We start from the raw sequence: 25,163 nt of genomic DNA, 5'->3' as shown, positions 1-25,163 counted from the left end.
CATTCTCTCTTTTGCCTTTTCTTCACAAGATTTCTTTCTCTGTTCTATTTCTTCCAGTCGCCTTCGGTCTATTTCATAGTGCTGGCCATCGTTCCTTCTCACCACCTCCTCAACCTTTTCCAGAAGTTCTAGAACCTGAGATGTGTCCTCCTTGTTAACATTATTCAGAACATGGTACCTGTTCCCACATTTCTCCACAAGCCATTCCATGATCTTCCCTTCACTCTCAATGTATTTCTCAATGCAAGTGTCCCCAAGCCAGTCACCAAAGGTGAATAGCACCATACTGTGACTCCATACGTGCTCACCAAGGAGCTCAAGGTGCTCTTGCACTGCCCTTCGGTTTGTTTCTGTAAATTTGACATCAACGCGCAAGACTATGAGAACAGCGTGTGGTCCAGGGCGACATAGGGCCATGCTCAGTATGATGTTTTCTTTAATGAGCTCAGGGCTGTCTTTAAGCAGCTGCTCCCTTCCCCAGCCTGGAGTGTTAATAACAGTGACGTGTTTTCCGGCCATTTTTGCCTGTCTTTTCACACACTCAACAGTTTTGCGATGGTCAAACATGTCTTCCTGAAGAATGGTGTTTCCTGCTGAACTCTTCCCTGCATCTCGAAAGCCCAGCATCACAATCCTAACCTCTGGAAGAGTTTGAGTGTCTTCTGTAAAACAGAGAGGGAGTTTTTGAGAGGGGAAGAGAGATGAACTAATTTGGATTAACTGAAAAATGATGTAGCACAAAATCAACTTGATGTAGAACTTGTGCTGTCCATGCACAATATACAGTTTTGAGTGTGATGCTGAAATACATTTAGTGTCCCCAGTTCACTTGGCAAGTTAATCAAACAACAAAGCATTTTATATTGTAAACATACTTCCACTTACCACCAGATCGATGTTTTGCACAGGTAGCCATCGATTCTGATATTTAAAGTTGGAGGCAATGGGAAGTTGAATGCTAAACTGTACAATGTCCAACTGGAAAAAGCACGATATGCATTAAGTCATCTTTCCATTCAATACAAATGCACAATAAAACCTAGACTGGACTACTCAATGTGAAATGATAATGAGCACTACAATAAGGCCAGCTGAGATGTTGCACTGCTTAAAAATGGGGAATGTGATACAAGCAACAGTTATAACATAGTTGTGGATTCAGATTCCATGTGTGCTTGACCTTTATTGAGGCAAAATGTGAGTCATAAGGAGCACAATCCCTGGGCAAAGTCTTGAGGCACAGATAAGATCCTGGTTGTGGGTCTAGCTGCTAGCTATGATTAACAAGGAATTGGTTGACAGGAGAGACAAAAGCACAATGAACCTCGGAGCAAGCTATAATGTTTGTTTAAACATAAAGGTATTGGCCTTCAATCTGATTGAGAACATTATGGAATGAACAAGTGTTAAAAGTGTATAGTTCAACTCACAGCGGTACTCCGTATATGAACATTAGAGATGCACAGCCAGCTTATATTAAAGGGCTTAGTTCTAAGAACAATGAGTTACTGAACTGAACGGAACGGTACACAAATAAGATGTTGCAAAAGGAACCTATATTAACGTACCTTCATTTTACTGCTGCTCCATTTCAGCAATTGAAAGTGTGAGCAAATGCACTGCCGACACTTGTGTGAGAACTGATCATGCGTCACATATCTGTTAAACATTAATGCATGGTTGATGTTTGTGGGTTTGGGATATGGTCAATGCTTTATAGATGATATGGCAGACCTATTAGGCCGGGTCATTGCGCAATTCCATGTTTCACAGATTGAAAATGATGAGCTTGAATGTTCTATAATTCACAACATAATATGCATTGTCATTCACTCCTATGTTGAAATGTAATATTTAAAGGTGACAGAATGGAAATCTTTTTTTCTTGGTTTTCATGAATTATGAGAGGTTGTGCATAAAAAAAGAGCTATCATGAACATGAGGCATGGTTGTGCCCTCCTTCATACAAAAATCTTGAACTTAGAAATAGACACTAAAAATAGGCGAATTAGAAAAGAGCCTGCTTGTGATGTCAGACATCGCAAAGCCATTGAAGTTCAATGGGGTTGCCAAAGAGGGCGCCATTTAGTCAAACAGACCATTTCAATACCCAGCCTAAATACATGGTTTTAATTAGTCTTGTAAAATTGCAATTGAGTTTATTTTTTTTTAAATCAAAGTTGAATATATACTATTTTAACATCAGAGAACACAGTACAATACTCAATTCATCCATTCTATGTCCTCTTTAACTTATGTCTTTATTAGCTTTCATTTTCGCATAACCATGACCGCTTTCCATTATGGGGCTGGGCCATATCGTATTGTAGATGGTGTAGTGACATACCGTATTGATACTGATAATGATAGCCTAGCATGATCATGATGCATGGCTCTAAAGACTCTGGTGTGCAAAAAATAATGTATATTTGGTGCCACGTTAGGGAACACATTAACACTTCCTCGCTCTGACATGTTAAGGTAAAATGAGACATTGAGAAAGGGATATACAGTACATGCTAACGTCTACATAATCATGGTTCTTTTTGGACTATTGTGACAATCATCGCATCATTCTCATTTTTTTTTTTACTGACACTGTTTTGTGTTATATCGTCAATGTTTTAGGTGCATTACCCTTAACAGAGGTACTTTTGGTTGGACCAAAATCAAAGCGAGACATTGTTCTTAGTAATCTTGGGAACCTGGCGCACCAGGTCAAATAGGTGTCATCTTAGATGCGGAGCTAAACTTCAAGCCCCATATCAGTAAAGTTACCCAGACCACCTATTTCCACCTCAGAAACATTGCCAGAGTGCGGCCCTTTTTATCTCAACAAGATGCAGAAAAGATAACCCATGCCTTTATCATGAACAGGTTAGACTATTGCATGGGATATAGTGGTAAAATAAGAGGTGGTTACATTGAATTCTGTGATCTCTGTGAGGTGGACTGCACCATAGATATATTTTTTGTTTCTTTTCTGTAGCTCATCTGTGTTAGCATTCACATGTTTTTGTTTCTAACAAAGGGCAGTTGTACAGTAGTTACTATGTAATAACATGATTAATGATTGGCTGCTATTGGAATATTATTTGTCACATTTTACCTGATGTCCCAGCTCCCAACATTTTACAAGGTCTGTATTAAGGATCATTACAGATTACACCTAAAAGGTCTTTACTGAGCAGTTTCTCACTTACTCAACAGGTAATTTAGTAAATCCAATAAAAAGGTTGGTCTTGATCTAAAGTAGTATGGATCAAAATAGAGAGACTATACACTGTCTGAATATGTAACAGAGTAGTGCAACTTTAAGTTGTTAGGAAGTTATAACATTGCTATTTTCATGAGCTGACCAATAATCTTATAAAGGTGTAATTAAATTTAATATAAACTTTATTGAGCACTAACTCATATTAGTGTATTAATGGCTGTGTTCTCTAAACTAAAGTGTTATAAAATGTATAAAATGTTGTGAACTTGCATGTTGATCAACTAAAGGGAAACCAGGGAAAGGAAACGAAATGTGTGATTTTATTGTTATTGGTAACATGTTATATAGATCATTTCACACTGTGCCAAATTACAGCAGTAAGATTACTAGGTTACAACGTTTTGGCATCCCACAAATCCAGAAAACAAGCAAATAATTAAAAAAAAACCAACAAAAAAGTCATACAAACAATGTAAAACATGAGCCATTTCCACCCCCTCCCCTCGAATGCTTGGAAATGGCATGGAAATGGAGTGGTATTCGGTTACAATTCTATGATTTCTCCAATACGGCACACTGTAGCTTTACAGTTCATTGAAGAATTAAAGCTGATAGTTCTACATAATACATTCTACTTGTGTGGCTTGCATTCTGCTATTATGAAATTGAGTGTCCTCTTTATCTGGGTCAGCTAGTCCGTCAGATTCAGGCAGGAGGGCTCTGCTAGACAACTCTCGATAACAAAAATATAATTACATTTCAGTGCAAAATAGCAAAACCAATTCAATTACTAACAACTCTAAATACCATTTAAAATAAACAAAGATGGTAATGAAATGTGATAGTCAAAGCAATTCACTTTTAGGGTTGTGGTGGAGCGCCCCATTTCATCCTCATGGCCATAGCCTTCTGTTGCATCTCTAGTATTGCTTGTTCTTGAGCCTTTGCTCTCTCTGCCTCTCTGTCATATGTTTCTTTGTCAAGTTCAAAATGGCCATTGTTTCCTGCCACCATCATCTCTATCAACTCAAGCAGCCTTGAGACCTGGGATACATCTGCTCTGTCGCTGTTATTGATGCGGTAATACTTGTAACCACTTCTCTCCACAACCCACTGGAGAGGCATACCTTCACTATGAATAAACTGTTCAATTGGGGTATCACCCAGCCAGTCCCCACAGGTGAACAGCACAATGGTGTGATTCCACACCCTATCACCAAGAAGCTCCATATGGTCCTGCAGTGCTACCCTGTTGGCTTCTGTGAACTTCCTGTCTGCACGTATGACCAAGATCAGAGCATGGGCTCCTGGAGGAAAGACACTATGTAAAAGCTGCTCTCTAACATTCTGAGGGGTTTGAGAAAGTCGCTGTTCTCTACCCCACCCTGGTGTGTTGATAACAGTGACCTGCCTTGGTCCCACCCATCCACGTTTTGTCACACATTCAGCAGTTTTCTGAGAGCTAAACTCCTCTCTTCCCAGGATGGTGTTTCCTGCTGACCTCTTGCCTTCATCTACAGACCCCAGCAGGACAAGTCGGATCTCTGGGAGATAATGGGGATATGCTGAGAGAGAGAGAGAGAGAGAGAGAGAGAGAGAGAGAGAGAGAGAGAGAGAGAGAGAGAGAGAGAGAGAGAGAGAGAGAGAGAGAGAGAGAGAGAGAGAGAGAGAGAGAGAGAGAGAGAGAGAGAGAGAGAGAGAGAGAGAGAGAGAGAGAGAATACTGTACATTTTACTTTGAACAAGGTTTGGTATCCACAGATCCCAGACTGAATAATCAAACCTGAAAAGTGGAAATAAAACCATTTTTGGCATTTTTGGCCAAAAATGGTGGAGTTCATCATCATTTACAAGTTCAGGTTAGTTATCAGCTTGCCCTACACTCACAAGCCTATAGTTTGGAGCTGGCCAAACAGTGCTGGCCTGAAGGCCTATCCTTTGCCTTTGTGGAATTGAATTAGTGAGTCTACAATTATTAATTTTCCTTAAGCTAAGCATATGAACCATCTTGCTATTTAAAATGACACTCTGCTAGGTGGCTAGACTATATACAGTAGTTCATTAGAGATGTCAAGAAAGCAAATGAGGCTAGAGTCGGCGTATTAATTGATCAAAAGTGGGCAGCAAGGGTAGGCAAAATGGCAATTATGAGAACCGTTTAAAGCAACACTAAAGAGTTTTTTGTATACCTTAAAATAATGTTTCCAAAATCATTTCAGTGGATCATCAACTCGTAACAGTGAACGGCACTTTTGCATTCGCTTTGCGTCCCCTATCACCATAACCACACTAAGTTTGCCAGATCGGGTAGCGGATCTGTAGTGGAATGAGACTACAAATTAATAAAAAACTACAAATTTGACTTGCTTCGATGTCGCAATACATCATATTTTCATAAAATCATGCAACTACTCTACTTTGTACATCGTTATTTTCTGGATAAACAAATTGCGTGAGTCCGACAGATGAAAAGTGCTTTAGTGTTGCTTTAAACCTCCAAATGTTTTCAACTGCTGGCGACGCCCATGATATTTGATATCTGGATATGAATAAGGAAGTTGCTAAATCTGGACACAGATGGAATAGCCATGTTTTGATATGGAGTAATACACTGCAATGAGCAGGGGGAGTTCCACTTACGCGGAAATGGTGCACTGGCTGCCATCACTATTTCCAGCAGGTCTCTTAAAAACATAATACATACATATGACTGATGAGCATCTTTCAAATAATTAATCATTTTGAAATGTAAAAGATAGAACACTATTTCCTTGATATACAGTAGCTTACTGAAAAATGGAGTTTGCCAGGAGATGTGGCAGCAGACTTTCCACTTGTAGTAATGAGTACATTTGTAACACTAAAACTCTTACCTTTAGCAGGTAGGTAGATTCACTTCTGCATCACAGGTTCTAACATATAGGTCTGTAATGAGAAAATAAACATAATTCATCATTCACACTACATTAAGCCCAACCGCTGTTGAAGCTTGAAACTCATGTGGGTGTTTTACAAGAGTAGTGTTATACAAGTGTAGATTAGAAGTCTTTACCTTTAGTTTGGTTTCTGTCGATCAGAGTGAGAAAGTGAGAGTATTAAACCCAGTGCAAAGGTCTTGGTAAAGTTTTTTTCATGGATCATAACATGTCTTGCAGTTGATCATTAACATATCTTTTCCTGAACCAAAGTAAAGATGTCTGATAAATGTGAGAACTGGATACATTGAGATGATGCATCTATGCATCTATCGGATAGATAAATGAAATGGATGGGTATGAACTTTTCTTGTCAAATGATAACACAACAGAGTTACTAGTTAGATCAGCCAAATATAGAAACTTCTCCAAAAAACTTTACTAGTCTTAAAAGTCTTCAACTTGTTCAGAATGCTTACTTATGAGAGCATACAGTACACTGGCACACTCTCTTGTTGGCTAAATGAGCTGGTCAAAGAGGACTTGCTATGCCCCCTATCTTTGGAATGGCCCTCCAAGGAAGCAGGCACTGGTGAGCTTTCTAATAGTTCACCATTTTAGAATGTAAAGGATAGTACATTATTTTAAAAATGGCAGACTATCATGACTGAAAAGTATTGCCGAGAGATGAGTATGCCAAGAGATGTGGTAGAAGACTTCTCAAGTGAGAGACATTTACAAATGTGATTTGTAACACTAAAAAGCTCACCTTTAGCAGGTAGGTCGATTCAATTCTGCATCAGGCTTTAATGTAAAGGTATGTCACAAGAAAATAAACACTTCATTCATACTATATAATAGCCCTTAAAATTTGTTTTAAAAAAAAATCACGGGTATTAACAAAGCAATGAGAATATTATTTACATTTTTATTTGTATGCATTGTGTTGCATGAGAACATGGTTTGATTGACACATATTGTTTGTATTTGTTTATGGTACTTAACACATATTCAACAGCATCACACTAAATCGGTCAGATAATATTGCCTATGTGTAGGCCTATAGTTGATATTCATATTTCAAGTAACAGGTTACAGGATTCAGTGGATCGAAAATAGATGTCATTACCTTCAGTCTGGTTGCTGTCGATCAGAGTGAGAGTGAACCCGGAGCAAAGTTCTTTATGGATCATAAAATGGTTTGTAATTGATTAGACTAGCTATCACCAGACCAAGCTTAGTAAGATTGAACATTAGTCTGGGGAGTCTGCTCTGTATTTTCTACTGCACAAGAGGCGTGATCAACGGGCATAGTTCAAATGACTGTACACATTTGGATAGTCCTTCAACCAATCAGACCAACGATCCGGCAGTGCCAGGTAGATAAGTTTGTGATCGGTCCCCGCAGATTTGCAGTGGAATAAGGATAATATATGGAGGATTCCAGCCTGAGCTGCAGGGTGAAATGAAATCGCCGGCAGATCGTGCTGGGCAAGAATAAAAATACAAACCATAACTCTGTAAGGGAATTAATGAATTAGGTGCAAGGGGGACAGCTGAGTAGGGTGAATGTCTGATTTAGTGTGTGACATGTACACTGAACACTATACAAATAGTGTGCACAAGCACATAAAGCCTTTCTCGCTGAACTTGGCTCACGAGTGCTGCGCCACTTGTTCTACAGTATGATAACATTGCATACAGTAGCTGTTTAGCCCTCTCTAGTTTTGGTGCTCCAACTCTATACCAATGTTGATCCTTTTGGGTCACTGCAGTGAAAAAAATGGACTCAGCAAGATCTGTAAATAGGGCCCAGGTAAAATATAAAACACTCCACCTCAAGCAGTGTAGAATTACAGTTCCATTGTAGAATGGCTGTGTTACAGTTTCATTGTAGAATAGCTGTATGTTCCTGTGTGGAATGGCTGTGGCATCTGTTCAGTATGTATACATAAGTCACAAAATAGTTTGAAATGTACAGAACATAATTCTTCTCTTTCTTATTACTACTAGGCTTACTGCTGATAATATAATGTAGGGGCTTACACAGTGTTCAACATCAAAAGCATCTGTTTTCTTTTTTGAGAGATATAAGAAGTATTGTATGATATGGACTGTGTCAGGCAATAGCTATAATAGTCTGTCATGATGAACTAGAGAATTACAAGGAAATTAATTCAATACCAAGCACACCGTTTCTGTGAAACAACCAACTTTTATTTCAATTCAACCCTCATCATATACTTTAGATGTTAAAAATACCTCTTACGCAACACATGTATGCCTGGTTGGGCCTTGTGTTGTGTCAATAAATGAATAAATAAATAGTCCTATAATCACCTCTTATACAATGATGGTATAATCACTGGCTGCTTGACACATTGGCAAAAAATGTGTGCGGTGCACATTGCTCAGAACCAGTTAAAAAACGAATAAAAATTAAATCACAATACAATCAAATCATTCAAAACAATTATCAATCAGGAACACTCAGAACACAAACATTATTGTACAAATTCAAATATTTACATATATTTCAAAAAATATTGTGAACATATATTTCAAATATATTTGTTGGGTATGGGAGGCTAATACAGATACAATATATTTATATCTGATCATACAGCTGTCTAATAAACAACTCTGTAAAAATGCATGGGGACATTTGGTGAACCTGAACTTCAGGCAGTCTGTCTTGAGCTGATGAAGACACGTCTCTGTTGCAGAATAAAATAAGTTATTTCTGAGCTGTGTCTTTCATTATGTCATTTTTTGTCCCTTCCACCTCGTTGAGGACCACAACGGAAATAAACTGTTTAGCTTGTGTTGTCCTTGATATCCTTGTAAGAATATGAATGAGAAGCAGATCTCTGTATGTTGTCTCTATATTTAAACGTCCTGAATAGTCTGAGTCTATCACAATCTGTCTCTGTACAGTGTCCCCTTCATGTTGCCTCTTTGTGGTGTTCTATACTGGTCATGCATGTAGGTTCCGACTTGAAATTTTTGTCAGTTGGTTCTCCACTCACTGAAAAACACAAGATCAGTTTAAAGTGTTGCCAATGTGAGTTGCTTGCTCAACAGAATGAAAGGGGTCTTGGATTAGTGTCACATGTGGATAAAGTTCAATTGCCAACAAGTAAAGGTCGCCTTGCATTGTACGATTTTGGTCTGTTTTCACAGTCGGCGACTACATTTCCCAAGTCGGACAGAAATCATGGCAGTTATACTGGAATTGCGGCGCGCTCCCATCAAGTAGATTATTTAGGTAGTGTAAGGTGCCTTTCTTAGCGCTTTTAAGTCAGTCGGAGTCAGCCCTTTTCTAGTTTTGCCATATGACAATATCAAACATATTTGATATTATCGCTTTCGTCTTTCCAAAATCACTGTGACGTTTGTGACTTAAAACGCTATGACTTGTCTTTCGATATGAGAGGGTCTGAGACTGTAGTCTTTCAAAAATGTTTTTCAAATCTTTGCAAAATCATACAGTGTAAGCAGGGATAATTAGATAACCATAGCCATGTCAGCTAGGGAAAACATACACTGAATATGTTCATCATCCAGTCAAATTCCAGATTTCAGTGCAAATTTTAATAGGCCCTCATAAGGTCTGCACCACCACCACCATGAGATATTTATTTTGTCTTTCTGTATATTTTTTGTGGCCATTGCCTGATTCGTCACCCTTTCATGAAAATAGTATAACCTATACAATAGATATAAAAAGTGTTTATGAGTGCATGAATGCAAACTCACTTAGAGGTGGTTCCGATCTGCTGTCACATCTTGGTGGTTGAGCGACCCATCTCTGCCTCATTTCCTCAGCCTTCCGTTTCATCTCTTGTACTGCATTGACCTGAGCTAACATACCCTCAAACACTTTCACATATATTTGCTTTTCAAGCTCAAAATGGCCTTTGTTTCCTGCCACCATCATCTCTATCAACTCAAGCAGCCTTGAGACCTGGGATATATCTGCCCTGTTCTTATTATCGATGCAATAATACTTATAGCTACTTTTCTCCACAACCCACTGGAGAGGCCTGCCTTCACTATGAATAAAATTCTCAATGGGGGTATCACCCAGCCAGTCCCCACAGGTGAACAGCACAATGGTGTGATCCCACACCCTATCACCAAGAAGCTCCATATGATCCTGCAGTGCTACCCTGTTGGCCTCTGTGAACTTCCTGTCTGCACGTATGACCAAGATCAGAGCATGGACTCCTGGAGGAAAGACACTCCGCAAAAGCTGCTCTCTAACATTCTGAGGGGTTTGAGAAAGTCGCTGCTCTCTACCCCAGCCTGGTGTGTTAATAACAGTGACCTGTCTCTGTCCCATCCATCCTTGTTGTATTACACATTCAGCAGTTTTCTGAGAGCCAAAAACATCTCTTCCCAGGATGGTGTTTCCTGCTGACCTCTTCCCTTCATCTACAGACCCCAGCAGAACAAGTCTAATCTCTGGAGGATGATGGGGATACGCTGAGAAAGACAGAGAGAGAGGAGGGAGAGATAGAAAGAGAGAGAGGGGGGGGGGGGTATTAAAGCAACACTAAAGAGTTTTTTTGTACCTTAAAATAATGTTTTGCATTCGCTTCACATGCCCTATATTGGCTATAACCGCACTATGTAAGTTTACCAGATCGGGTAGCGGTTCTGTAGTACGATGGAATGAGATATAAGAAACTACAAATTTGACTTGCTCAATGTCGCAATAGCCTACATCATACGTTCATAAAATCATGCAACATATACCTTGTCTGCGGACATTGGCCGCATTTCCCAAATGCGATCTTTCTTAAGGACTTAAGAAGGCTCCAAAGAAGGAATCGCTAAGAAGGAGCGCTAAGATACGGGTGTTTCCCAAACGCGTTCTTAACTGCCTTCTTAGGAGAACCTTAAGATCAAGCCGAAGAAGCTTCTAAAGAAGCTCTTAACGAGAGCTGTTCACCTCGGTGGTGCTGAAACTGAATCAATCGATGCCAGGCATATCGATCACCCACCCCTTTTTAAGCGCACAGTCACACACAGCGCCCGCGTTCCCCCTACAGTTGCAATTAGGCTACGCATGTATTGTGTGTGCGTTTGCGCGTGCGCGCGCGCGCGCGTGTGTGTGTGTGTGTGTGTGTGTGTAGGCCCGGGTGGCTAATCGGGAGATTCGGGAAGATTCCCGGTGGACCGTTAACGTTTTGGGCCATTGTGAGCTTAATTGTATTGTTTCTGAAGATAATTTGCTGCGCCCTTGCGGCACTTCTGCAGTCTGGGCTGTGCGGTCGCGGCTCCTTACACCTATATGTAACCGGCAGAGTCACGGTCTGGGTGAAGTTTGTCCCACTGCAGCTACGGTAGCCCGCTGACGTCACTGCACCAGCTAGCCGCTGAGTGGTTCACAACTCATTGGCGGCTAAGTCAGTTTTCATAAAAAGTGTCTACCGTCAGGCTTTGTTATTTCCCTGTTCAGAGTTCTATAGCCTCGTATGGGTACGTGGTTCCCGTGTGCAACCAAGGTATGTGCAAATGTCTATGTGTATTGTAACGAGCTGGTATGTGCAAATGTTATGTGTTGTAGCAAACTGTGTTCAAGAATGTTCATTTAACATGAAGCTCTTGGAACATAGGTTCAGACTGTTTGCCAGACGCTTCCGGGTAGACGTGTGTTCTACCGAAGGTCTTGGGCCAGGCTCCGGTTGGGTATTTGCACAGCAATAACACGCTCCGTCAGAGGTAAATGTTTATTATGTTACCAGGAGAATGTTAGCGTACGTAGCCTAATGCATAACAAACGAGGCTAATGGTGTAGTTCTGATGAATGCATGTCCGTGTTAATTGTCAACTTTTAATGGAAATGTATCTAATGAATATGCTGTGTGTAACAACTGTTATATAGGATTGCGAAGACTGGTGTAAGGCCATTTTCCCACTGTGATTTCTTGTGGTTTCCGAGTCCATTGAGGTAAAAAAAAGAATATTTGTTATACTCTGTGTTGTGCCTTGTCATGCTATAAAAGTATCTGTGTATGAGTATGTCAAGCACCCATTGTAATGATTTTGTGTTTACAGGCAGATTGCTCCTGCTGCTTTGCTTTGCCTAATTTTAATATTGATCGTTTTGCCTTTCATTAAGTTCTTTACTTTCTTTTGTTTAATTACTTTGCCTTGTCCTCCGTCTAGTGCTCCCCCTCCCGACCAACGCGGTATTGGCTGTTCCAATAGAGTACCAAACTATATCTTGTTCCAATTGTGTATTACTGTTCTGGTGGTAACAACCTCCTCCTCCTTGTCCTCCTCCAGAGCATTAGAGCAGCGGCTCATAAGGGAAGTTCCTGGATCCGTCTTTGTGTACTGCACCGCGTATTGTAGTGGTAACCTGCACCTCACAATATTGATTGAATCACTTGCTTGTAGTGGTCGTGCCTATGTGTGTGCGTGTGTGTGTGTGTATGCCATTGACTGTAGGCACCAGAGTCCAGAGCACCGGTGGTGATCTTCACGCTTATTCCGGACAGGTAACCTACCTTGATAGCCTAGCATTATTGTTCTGTTGCCTTGCAATTACATTGTCCCTGGTAGCAGCCAATACCGTGTCTTCCCCTTTAAGCCAATCTGTTTCCTGGCACAAATTGTGCCTCCAGTATGACGGAGTGACTTTTTAAACTGTTATTTATTAATAAAGTACTGTTATTTTTCCACTAAAAGCACGTCTCTGTTCAGTTCATATACTGTGTATTTGTATGAACCTGTTTGCCTAGATTGGGTATTCAGCAGTTAACGTTTGTATAATATATCTTGGTGTGTGAGGCACCAGGTGGCGTAGTCAGGTCAAAGTTCACAAGGTCACAATTGACGTAGTCGGCAGGACAAATTGTACACAGAGACGTGCTATTCATTTTTTTTGGTTATTTCTTTTCTTCCATTTTTTTTTGTCAATTTTTTTTTTGGGGTTCGAAAGGCATAGTAATAATAGATCAAGGGCAAAGCAGCAGCGGGCACAGCGTGGGACCTAACGGAACAGGAACAACACTGAGGAACCCGCCACCTCTCCAGTAACACAGGCATTGTTCTGCTGCCGTCATGGCTGAAGTGGAACAGCTGAGAGAACAGATCCGTCAGCTACAGGCAGACAATGACCGCCTGCAGCAGCGACCAGTACAGCCACCTAACAACCCTGCTAACCCTGGTTCCAATGAAAGACTGATTTATTTCCCTAGGGAACGGAAGTGTCCTGTATTTCGGGGTAGGGTGGGTATTGGCATTGTTGAGTGGTTGGAAGAGGTGGAGGCTTGTGTACGTACTAGACATTTGGGTGCACTTGACAAAGCTTACTTCATGGTTGATCATCTGGATGGGGAGGCTAAAGATGAGATCCGTTATAGGCCGAGGGCTGACCGGGAAGACCCGGGAAAGATTGCAGATATTCTCAAAGAACTTTATGGGTGTTCTCAGTCTTATGTTGCCTTACAACAAAATTTCTTTTCTAGGAAACAACTAGATGGGGAGTCTTTACAAGAATACTCACATTCTCTTTTTTCTTTGATGGATAAAGTTAAACAGGTCTCCCCTGACTCAGTGCCCCAGTCTGACATGCTTCTCCGTGACCAGTTTGCAGAGCATGTTATCGACTCTGACCTCCGCAGAGAATTGAAGAGACTTGTCCGTCAAACCCCAGGGATGTCCATGCTGGAGGTGCGTGCTGCCGCCATCCAATGGGAGTGTGAGGGCAGGCCCAGTGACTTCAATAGAGGTAGGAGCCATTCAGTTCCCTCTCTTTGCGCTATGCAGTACTCCAAAACTCAGCCAGGCAGTGCCCCACCCCCTGTTAGTATGGCTAGTTCAGAAATGGCAGAGCTAAGGTCCATGTTGCTGAAGCAACAACAACAGATAAACCGCTTAACTAGCGCTTTAACTACTTTACAAGGAGCAGCTCGGCCAGCCTACCCCAATCGCCCCTCTCCAGTCAGTCGCCCATCAGCAGTCATTTGTAAGCGATGTTTAAAACCTGGCCATTACGCTCGAGAGTGTGACAATACGAGAGTCGTAACTTCCAATCACATCTCCCCGGCCCAAGCCCAGTCTAATGTTGTCTCAGTTGCACAGTCGGAAAACTAGCGCCCTTCAGCGTACAGAGCCACACGCTGAGAGGGGATATGACAGGCTCTCAGAATCAGGACACTCTAAACCACCCTGTAACCTCCCTTGTTGCTCAGTGCCCGAAGGTAGCTGTGAGAGTAGGGGGGGTAGTTGTCAATTGTCTTTTAGACACGGGGTCTATGGTATCTACCCTGGTAGAGAGTTTCTTTGTACAACACTTTAAGGATAAACTCAAACAGTGTAATTGGTTGCAGCTCCGGGCTGCAAATGGCCTAGACATTCCCTATACTGGTTATGCTGAACTAACGGTTGAAGTGTTAGGCAAGATAATCCCCCAACGAGGTTGGCTAGTGGTTAAAAACCCCCCAGGTCAGCTCGAGCCCCCTCCTGTTCCCGGGGTGCTTGGAATGAATGTTATTCGTGAATGCTACGCTGAACTATTTGGCCAACATGGTTCTTCTTTGTTTGACCTCCCACCAGTAGTTCATGCCTCACCCCCATGGCGGCACGCCTTACAGCATTGTCATCAGGTCCAGCTCCGCTCTCCTCCACCCAAAGAGGGAGTAGCTAAAGTTAGAGGTAGAAGGCCCATTCATATACCAGGGGGCACTGTAAAGTTGGTGGCTGCCACCTGCTCTCCTCACTTTTGTGATGTTTCTGCTGTCCTGTTGGAACCTGCTAGTGGCTCGTTACCTAGTGGCCTTCTGGTATCACCTGCATTAGTACGCGTAGAACAAGGTACAGCTTTCATCCCTGTAGTCAATGTGGGGTTGACACGTGCTACGTTATACCCTCGTCATTCGCTAGGGTTGCTGGTTCACGCCACTGTTGAGAGTCTCCCTGTGGAGATTTCTGAAGACTCACCAGAAATGGAAGCTGTTGTGGCTAGCATGCAGGCTCCTAATGTAGAAGGTATACCGAAGTCAGCGAGAGAGCAGATACAGGCCCTTGATTTGTCAGTGCTATTAGAGAATGAGCAAGAACAGGTAAGGGCATTCCTGTTAAAACATGAGTCAGTGTTCTCAGCTTTCGAGGGTGACCTTGGCTGTACTAATCTTATCGCCCATGAGATACCCCTGCTGGACGACAAACCAGTCAGGCAACGTTATAGGCGTCTCCCCCCTTCTGATTATGATGCTGTTAAGGCTCATCTGAGACAGTTATTGGACAGTCAGGTCATACGAGAAAGTAGTAGCCCCTATGCCTCTCCCATTGTCATTGTGCGTAAGAAATGTGGTGGCCTGCGTATGTGTGTTGATTACAGGCAGCTCAACAGCAAGACCAGGAAAGACGCCTTCCCTCTTCCCCGCATTGAGGAGTCTTTGGATGCACTATCAGGGGCTCAGTGGTTCTCCACGCTGGACCTGGCTAGTGGGTATAACCAGGTACCTGTTATCGAACAAGACCGCCCAAAGACCGCCTTCTGCACACCCTTTGGGCTATTCGAATTCAACCGCATGGCCTTTGGATTATGTAACGCTCCAAGCACTTTTCAGCGGTTGATGGAGAGAATGTTTGGAGCACAACATTGCCAGTCCCTCTTACTATATCTGGACGATATAATTGTTTTTTCTTCCAGTGTCGAAGAACATGTACACCGTCTGGACCTAGTGTTGAGCCGTCTACGGAAGGAGGGACTGAAAGCTAAGCTGGAGAAATGTTGTTTTTTCCAGAAGGAAGTCCAGTACCTAGGCCACCTTGTCTCCCGCCATGGCGTGTCCACTGATCCGGCCAAGGTATCCGCAGTGGCTAAGTGGCCCCGTCCCACCACAGTATCCGAGCTGAGGTCTTTCCTTGGTTTTGCAGGGTATTACAGGCGATTTGTGGAGGGCTTTTCCAAGCTGGCCTCTCCCTTAAATCGCCTGGGGGCGGAGCTGGCCGATACCAAGACCCGGAAGGGCAAAGGGCCACGGCTTGATAAAGCGTGGACAGATGCCTGTGAGACCAGCTTCCAGGCATTGAAGCAGAGATTGGTGAGTGCCCCCACGTTGGCGTTTGCTGATTTTAACCTACCTTTTATTCTCGAGGTGGATGCCAGCCACACCGGTCTCGGAGCAGTGCTATCGCAGGAGCAGCAAGGAAAGATCCGGCCAGTCGCTTACGCTAGTCGTAGCCTCAGTCCAGCGGAAAGGAACTATAGTTCGATGAAGCTGGAGTTTCTGGGGATGAAGTGGGCCATGACCAACAAGTTCCGGGAATATCTGTGGGGCCAGAAATGCACCGTCTGGACGGACAATAACCCGCTGAGCCATCTGGGGACTGCCAAGTTGGGGGCGACAGAACAGCGGTGGGAGGCTGAGCTCGCTGCTTTCAATTATACCATTCGGTATCGGCCTGGTCGTACTAACAGGAATGCAGATGCTCTCTCCCGACAACCTACAGGGCCACCGGGACAGACCACCCAGTCCTCCATTCCAGGGACAGCCATACCAGCTCTGGTGCAGCAAGCAGCCAGACACCAAGACCCATCACTGGCGACCCAGATGACGATCTCGGCCTTCCCCTCCCGCACCCCTGAGGATTTAAAAGGGCTGCAGGCAGCAGACCCCACCATCGGGGCCTTCTTGCCATTTTGGCAGGCGCAGAGACTACCTGACCCGGCCGTGCGGAGAACATTGCCTGGCCCTACCCGTGTGCTGCTGCAACAATGGGACCGTGTTGTTGTGGGAGGTGATGGGCTGCTCTATCGCCGAATCTTCCGACCAGATGGGGGTGAAGAGATGCGTCAGCTGCTGTTGCCTGCATGCCTAAAAGAAGAGGTCCTGCAGCAGCTCCACAACGACCATGGCCACCAGGGTATCGAACGTACCACTGATCTGATAAGACTGCGGTGCTACTGGCCAGGAATGGGAGAGGATATAAAGCACTGGTGTCAGAACTGTGAGCGGTGCACCCTTGCGAAGTCTTCGCAGCCCAGACTCCAGGCGCCCATGGGGCACCTCTTAGCATCGCGCCCAAACCAAATATTGGCTGTGGATTTCACCTTCTTGGAGCCTGCAATGGATGGTAGAGAGCAAGTGTTGATCATGACTGATGTGTTCACTAAATTCACACAGGCTGTGCCCACCAGGGACCAGAAGGCAACGACTGTGGCGAACGCCCTCATCCGGGAATGGTTCTTCCGCTTCGGGGTTCCAGCTCGCCTGCACTCCGATCAGGGACGCAGCTTCGAGAACGCCATCATCTACCAGCTGTGTGCCCTGTACGGGATCCAGAAGACCCGGACAACCCCTTACCACCCTCAGGGAAATGGCCAGTGTGAGCGCTTCAACCGCACGATGCATGATCTGCTCCGGACTCTACCCGTGGACCTGAAGCGCCGCTGGCCAGAGCACCTACCCCAGCTAGTGTTTAGTTACAACACTGCTGTCCATCAGTCAACTGGTGAGTCACCATATTACCTGATGTTTGGCCAAGATCCCCAGTTACCCGTGGATTTCCTGCTTGGCAGGGTACAAGAGCCTGAACAGGGACATGTGTGTGAATGGGTCCGAGAGCACCAGCTGCGCCTTAATGTGGCATTCCAGAATGCCGCAGAGCGCTTGCAAGTGGCTGCTTCCAAGAGAAAAGAACGCCATGACCAGAAAATCCAGTGTGAGCCGTTGACAGAAGGTCAGCATGTCTACATCAGAGATCATACAATAAGAGGCCGTTCAAAGATCCAAGATGCCTGGGGCGCCATGGTCCATCAGATCATTCGTGCACCTCCACCTGGTGGGGTAGTGTACTCTGTGGCCCCAACACAAGACTTAAGCAAAGTGCGACAAGTCCATCGAACCATGCTAAAGCCTGCCCACTTGGATCAGGGCCCACCACCACCCGACAGGCCTGTGGAACTGCAGGAAGACACAAGCCAGCCGGACAGTGATGACACCCCTGGTCAATGGCTCCTTGTCCGCTCCCTGGGAGACATTCCACCCACCCAACTTGCCACGACTCCTCCAGTGAATGCCCCCATGCTGGCTTTGCCTGCCTCCACACATGTTGCCCCCACCACAGGCGAGATGCCGGCTGACTTAGTGGCACCCAGGAAAACCGCTCGGACCAATGCAGGAAGACATGCTAACCCACATCACCTTCCAGTATCAGTGGTGAGTACGGCAGATGGGGCTACGAACTCTCAGGTACAGGGGTCTAGTAGTAAAGTGACGACTGTTTTCCGACCTTGGTTCTAGGTTACCCATTTCTATTTTTTCTGTTTCTCTCCTGTTTTTCTTTTTTGTCTGGGGAGGTGGGTTTATGGTCTGTTAAGCTTATCGTCGGGACGCCGATAACAAATGGGGGGGGTAGAGTGTAACCGGCAGAGTCACGGTCTGGGTGAAGTTTGTCCCACTGCAGCTACGGTAGCCCGCTGACGTCACTGCACCAGCTAGCCGCTGAGTGGTTCACAACTCATTGGCGGCTAAGTCAGTTTTCATAAAAAGTGTCTACCGTCAGGCTTTGTTATTTCCCTGTTCAGAGTTCTATAGCCTCGTATGGGTACGTGGTTCCCGTGTGCAACCAAGGTATGTGCAAATGTCTATGTGTATTGTAACGAGCTGGTATGTGCAAATGTTATGTGTTGTAGCAAACTGTGTTCAAGAATGTTCATTTAACATGAAGCTCTTGGAACATAGGTTCAGACTGTTTGCCAGACGCTTCCGGGTAGACGTGTGTTCTACCGAAGGTCTTGGGCCAGGCTCCGGTTGGGTATTTGCACAGCAATAACACGCTCCGTCAGAGGTAAATGTTTATTATGTTACCAGGAGAATGTTAGCGTACGTAGCCTAATGCATAACAAACGAGGCTAATGGTGTAGTTCTGATGAATGCATGTCCGTGTTAATTGTCAACTTTTAATGGAAATGTATCTAATGAATATGCTGTGTGTAACAACTGTTATATAGGATTGCGAAGACTGGTGTAAGGCCATTTTCCCACTGTGATTTCTTGTGGTTTCCGAGTCCATTGAGGTAAAAAAAAGAATATTTGTTATACTCTGTGTTGTGCCTTGTCATGCTATAAAAGTATCTGTGTATGAGTATGTCAAGCACCCATTGTAATGATTTTGTGTTTACAGGCAGATTGCTCCTGCTGCTTTGCTTTGCCTAATTTTAATATTGATCGTTTTGCCTTTCATTAAGTTCTTTACTTTCTTTTGTTTAATTACTTTGCCTTGTCCTCCGTCTAGTGCTCCCCCTCCCGACCAACGCGGTATTGGCTGTTCCAATAGAGTACCAAACTATATCTTGTTCCAATTGTGTATTACTGTTCTGGTGGTAACAACCTCCTCCTCCTTGTCCTCCTCCAGAGCATTAGAGCAGCGGCTCATAAGGGAAGTTCCTGGATCCGTCTTTGTGTACTGCACCGCGTATTGTAGTGGTAACCTGCACCTCACAATATTGATTGAATCACTTGCTTGTAGTGGTCGTGCCTATGTGTGTGCGTGTGTGTGTGTGTATGCCATTGACTGTAGGCACCAGAGTCCAGAGCACCGGTGGTGATCTTCACGCTTATTCCGGACAGGTAACCTACCTTGATAGCCTAGCATTATTGTTCTGTTGCCTTGCAATTACATTGTCCCTGGTAGCAGCCAATACCGTGTCTTCCCCTTTAAGCCAATCTGTTTCCTGGCACAAATTGTGCCTCCAGTATGACGGAGTGACTTTTTAAACTGTTATTTATTAATAAAGTACTGTTATTTTTCCACTAAAAGCACGTCTCTGTTCAGTTCATATACTGTGTATTTGTATGAACCTGTTTGCCTAGATTGGGTATTCAGCAGTTAACGTTTGTATAATATATCTTGGTGTGTGAGGCACCAGGTGGCGTAGTCAGGTCAAAGTTCACAAGGTCACATATAGTCTGCCAAAAAAACTCAAACTAACTGATCAAACAGGGTGATTATCAATATAGCCTATGCCTATTTTTTTTATTAGCTCAGGCCATTCATATATTAACTCATGCAAGACGCATCCCATCTCTCTTATAGATAGTGTGGTTGTAGGCTAGTCTACTTTAATATATCCGAGAACAGTGCTTGAAGTGGGCCGGAACGCAGCGGAACGCAGTTCCGGAACTTCTGTATTTTCGTCTTTTGGGTTCCGCCACTTTTTGCTGCGTTCCGGTACTTACTGAAACTGATCCGACGCAGCGACAGTGGCCCGAGAATAGACAATATCACAAGACCGATGAAAGACTACATTACCCACGAGCTACGACAGTGCCCTATCCCTACTGTTTCTCAATCTATGGGTCGCGGCCCGGTAGCCTACCTGTGAGAAGATTACCATCGGACCGCCGGCCGACCCTCTCTGCCTTCTTCGAGAGACGCACCATTCGGCCGCGGCCGCACCCATTCTTCTCGGTCATATTGCTGCGCAAAGAATTTCTCGCACAGAAATAACAGGCATATCATATGAAACTGCAGAACCTGACCTTTCCAATGGCGTTAGCCGCTAGTTTCTATGATGAACGGTTCGCGAGATAATTAGCGTTGAAAATTACAGTTACATACAAAAATGAATGTCACATTCAGTTCTGCGTCATACCCATTCTTCTCTGTGAAATATTTCACGATTTCGTTACTGCCCCATGGCAAACTACATATCAAAATAAACAGGAGATCCTACTGATTCCAATGGCGTATAGAATGTCTCTGTATAATTACGGTAATCACGAGAAATTATTTTTTAAAAATCACATCAAATTTCTGCATTTTTTCATACCTCCCCATTTCCCCCACTTCAAAATAATTTATTTTTCATATCAGAAGTTGTATTCAGACCCCGTGTTTGTCATACTGTATAGCCATGGCAGATGCTATGCCATTTCAGGACCCAAAATAGCAATAGAAAGAACACTTTACAGTCACTTTACTCTCTTGTTCTGACTTTTGATCTTGAATCTCTGTTCTTGGCCAGTTGTTAATATTGTTAATTAAATCAATGTAACAAGTAGGCTATGCCTATTTCACAGTTTTCTTCAACTGGGCCTTTAGCCCAAAGGTTTCTTTAAGGTTCTAGGGCCTTTAGCCCAGTCTGTTAGGCCTAAGTAGGCTACCACACTGGTCTGGTTCATGTTGTTTTAATGGTTTTTCAGTATTCCATTTGTGAATTAGAAAAAAGTAGCCTAGGCCTATAGGTTATTGCTTGAAAGAATGATTAAATTAAAATAGTTTTTGAACCAACACATCCTAAAAACTGATTTTTTTTTTCACCGCACAAATGTCAAATGTCGGAAAATTAGAGTTCCTGCACTTATTTTTCCCCACTTCAAGCACTGTCCGAGAAGATGTAACCCTCCAGCCCATGTGGCCTGCGAGTGGGGTGCACGTAGCCTATGCATTATGTAAACCAGACTTTTACATCGCGGACTTTGGCAACGCCTAGAGTAGCAGGTGAAGCCTCACTGGATTAGGTTCAGCTGAGTTCAATTACATCTGTTTCCTCTGTGAAATGCCACAGGGTTGTTGATGTTTTTTTGTATGTGAAGTAGTACTATAAACTCATATGCAGATGTGTTGAAAACTTAAACGTGTAATTCAATATTATTTTCTTAAGTCTATGTTTCTTGCGCCAGTGGTCTTCAGCCACGAGTGCATTGCAACATTGAAAATTGTTTTATTGTTTAAAAAAGTGGAGGATATACATTTTCCCGACGCAGCATGATCACTAAAGCCTAGAAATCTAGGTGCCCCTAGCGGCAGGCTATGATCACTGAGCATTTGATCGCTAAGAAGGCTGTTAAGGGTCAGCCCGATCTTACATTTCCTTCTTAGTGAAAGATCTTCTTAAGCTAAGAGCGACTCTGGGAAACACGTTCTTCTTTCACAGCGTTCTTAAGAGCGCTCCAAAGAAGATTTTAGCGTTAAGAGCTTCTTAACGTGTTTGGGAAACGCGGCCCTTGTTATTTGCTGAATAAACAAATAGCGTTCGTGCAACAGAGGAAAAGTGCTTTAGGTGTTGCTTTAAGAAGTGGGATAACCAGGATCTTAAATATGTGTGGGTGACACAAGTAAATCACGTGTCAATTAAAAAGAATAATTGTGCACACATATTGTTACACAAAAAAACACTCAAATTAATGAAAATGCAGCGTTTTCCTCTATGTCTGTGCATATTAATTTGTCTTTTTCCAGTTTGATTCTTTCATCCAATTTGTTTTTCACATTGTCCTGTACATAACCATGCCAAGTTATTCAAATACAAGAGCCGAGGGTGGGAGATAGGGTCAACTTACGAGAGATTGATGCACTGGTCGCCATCACTAATGCCAGCTGAACTTTACAACATTTTACAAATGTGCCTGGAAAGAGAAAAAAACAATTGAATGGAGTTGTAATAGTGCTTTGAAACTGTCAATATGTGCTGTCCATATTCCAATGCAGGAAATAAAAATGAATCAGGGCACGTCTAACATGATTGCTTTAAGGCATGTCTAATATGTGTGGCAGGGAAAGTAACATGGCATACATAGGACCCAGGGGAGGAACAGTGTCTATATGGGGTGGCGATTTACCTGGGTCTCTCTCTACCTGAATACACTTGAGCTCTGAGAGCAAATGAGGCCTGCTTTTGTTTGCTGTTGAGTTGATTCCAGTCACCCGCATGTGTCCAGGGAAGGGAACTGCCCTACCCTCAAACAACAGTCTCACCAGAGAAGGAGCCAACCACTGTTTTCCCCATTGTTAACTTTCATGGTTAATCAAGATTGTTTGTATAGTGTACATGGGCCATTTTGTTTCATTTCTTTAAGTGGGTGTTGTGCTTAATAAAGGGGATATCTGATCGTACAGTATAGGCTAGTTCTCATGTGTACTTGCCTTGAGTCACCTTGGCCTGCTGTGGTCCTAATTGCTAATTTACACCTGTTCATATATATGTGTTTCATAAACTTGATAGATTAAAGGCATGTGGCTGTAATGTGAGAATAGCATGGTGTCGCTGGTAGAAGCACTGATTTGCCATGACTTAAGACTGTAGTAAGAGTAGAGAAATTGAATAATAATTTAGCAAAAAGCCTTTGCAGAATCCCCTTAAGTACATTTCATTATACATTTCAAACAATGCTGTTTTTCTCTGCATCCGAGTAGGTTTTGTGAGATGTGACAAAGCTTCTGTGCCTTTAAAAGTGCATGGGGATTTTACATTTTACACAATTCCTAGCCCATAACGTTTTTTTTTGTCACATTCAGTCATCATCTCCTCGCTGTTACCCATTCCATGAGTAGGTTACATTGTAAAAAAGGGTCTCTACAGCATAATCTCGGAAGACTGGAAACAAACTAAGTGGGGGCAGCCTGTCCCCCAAAGGAAAACTAAACCCTGTGTGGAATTTCTCTGGGAATACTGAAGGTAGGGGGGAGCTTCCTCTCTTGCATGTTTTGTTTGGTCTTTTTCACAAAAGCATCTGCTAATGTAAACATAAACATAAACACAAACAAACACTACTTCCTGTGAAATCATTCTTAATGTGAAATTGTGAAGTATTCAGGCAGTTCATCATCTAGGCCTATAACAGGACATCACGTAGAGAAAGAGCTGAAAGAAATTGGCCGTGGTCTTTGGGACCTCAGATGGCTGCATCAAAACCAGACCTGTTTCCAGACCTGTCATTGTATGGGCTCAGGAAAACATCTGATAATCATTGTGCACAGTTTGATAGAAAAACTGCAGCCAAAACTGTAACGGCTAAAACAGCCAAAATCGTATTGAGACATGATACTGAAAACACCACTGTCTGATCTGAGCCAGAGCTCGTTTAAAATGGACTGAGGTAACATGGGAAAAGGTCCTACAGTAGACCAGTCAAAATGTGCAATTCTTTTTGGAAATTATGGACTCATTTGGGCTAAAGAGTCTGTCCAAGACATGTATCCAACCTATCCAACTTGCTCTAGTGCTCATCAAAACCCAGCATCTGTGACAGTCTGGAGGAGCACTAGTGCCGCAGCATGGGCACGCTGCACATTTAGGCAAAGCATAATCAATTCTGAATGTTTTGAATGTGATACTACTGCCATCTAGGCTATCAAAGTCTTTTCCCGGAGGAAACCTTGAATATTTCAGGAAAACAATGTCAAAATGAATTCTTCACCTATTTAAACAGGCCTATTCATCCATAGAGGAAGAGTCCAGGTGCTAAAATGGACTGTCTGCAGTCCAGATTGGTCAAATTAGGTGTATCATGGAATGAAAAAACATGATTAGAATACCCAATACTGTTGAGCCACTCGGGGAGTAATGGGACAACATTTCATTCTCAAAACTCTAACAACTGGTCTCCTCGGTTCCTAAACATTTACGGAATTTTGTTAAATGAAGAGGCGAAGCAGCACAGTACACATTCCCTGTCCCAACTTTGTTTGAAAGATGTTGCTGGCATTAGATTCAAAATGTTAATTTACAACATTTGATAGTTTTCTATCTATGTCCTTTTTGTTTCTTAATATGAGTTTACGAGACTTGTATACGATCACATTCTTTTTTATTTGCACTTTACGCAACATCCCAAACTTTTTCTGATTTGGGTTTGTAGTTTAATGTGTGAAAATAATACAAATATAATTCTCTTTACCTTTAGCTCCGTTGCCGCAGATCAGAGAACACAGAAGAACAATTCCAGAGCAAAGTTCATAAAGTGCCTGATATGACTCATTCAATGTTGAATATTAACTTTACACTGATGAACCGAAAGGACGCCTAGAACAGTGAAGACGTGATTCACATGTCATTAGATGAAGTAGGTGTAAAGGCAGCTTGTAATTTGTCCAACATCCTCTGGGGGGCGCTGTACAGCTGAGGGATGCTGGGCAGCTCAGGGGACGGACGTCTGCATGAATTTAAATGTGGAACAAAAACATGTTTTAATTTTGATTATACAGTTTTGATTATCCAACTGAGTGTGGGATTTTATACTTTTAATGTGTGCAACTATAATGTTGGCAATCTCACAGACA

General features: G+C 43.1%; 1 protein-coding gene and 1 long non-coding RNA gene across 2 annotated transcripts; both read right to left on the bottom strand.

Annotated features, from left to right (window-relative positions):
- Window positions 1-3,540: 3,540 nt before the first annotated feature.
- Window positions 3,541-7,376, bottom strand: LOC134082121 (uncharacterized). The gene is made up of 4 exons (XR_009939571.1): window positions 7,261-7,376; window positions 6,090-6,141; window positions 5,857-5,900; window positions 3,541-4,782 (listed from the first exon to the last, which is right to left on the bottom strand). It is a non-coding gene; the product is annotated as an uncharacterized LOC134082121 (long non-coding RNA).
- Window positions 7,377-8,367: 991 nt separating this feature from the next.
- Window positions 8,368-24,822, bottom strand: LOC134082120 (GTPase IMAP family member 9-like). Its single transcript, XM_062537764.1, has 4 exons — window positions 24,782-24,822; window positions 22,445-22,510; window positions 9,891-10,619; window positions 8,368-9,159 (listed from the first exon to the last, which is right to left on the bottom strand). The coding sequence occupies exons 2-4, from the start codon at window positions 22,467-22,469 to the stop codon at window positions 9,077-9,079; spliced, it is 837 nt and encodes a 278-aa protein (XP_062393748.1). The 5' UTR covers window positions 22,470-22,510; window positions 24,782-24,822; the 3' UTR covers window positions 8,368-9,076.
- Between the last annotated feature and the right edge of the window lie 341 nt (window positions 24,823-25,163).

Source organism: Sardina pilchardus, chromosome 6, assembly GCF_963854185.1.
Source record: "Sardina pilchardus chromosome 6, fSarPil1.1, whole genome shotgun sequence".
NCBI classification, from domain to species: domain Eukaryota; kingdom Metazoa; phylum Chordata; class Actinopteri; order Clupeiformes; family Clupeidae; genus Sardina; species Sardina pilchardus.
The sequence above is the reverse complement of the archived record's forward strand: the minus strand, read 5'-3'. Positions and strand labels throughout refer to the sequence as shown.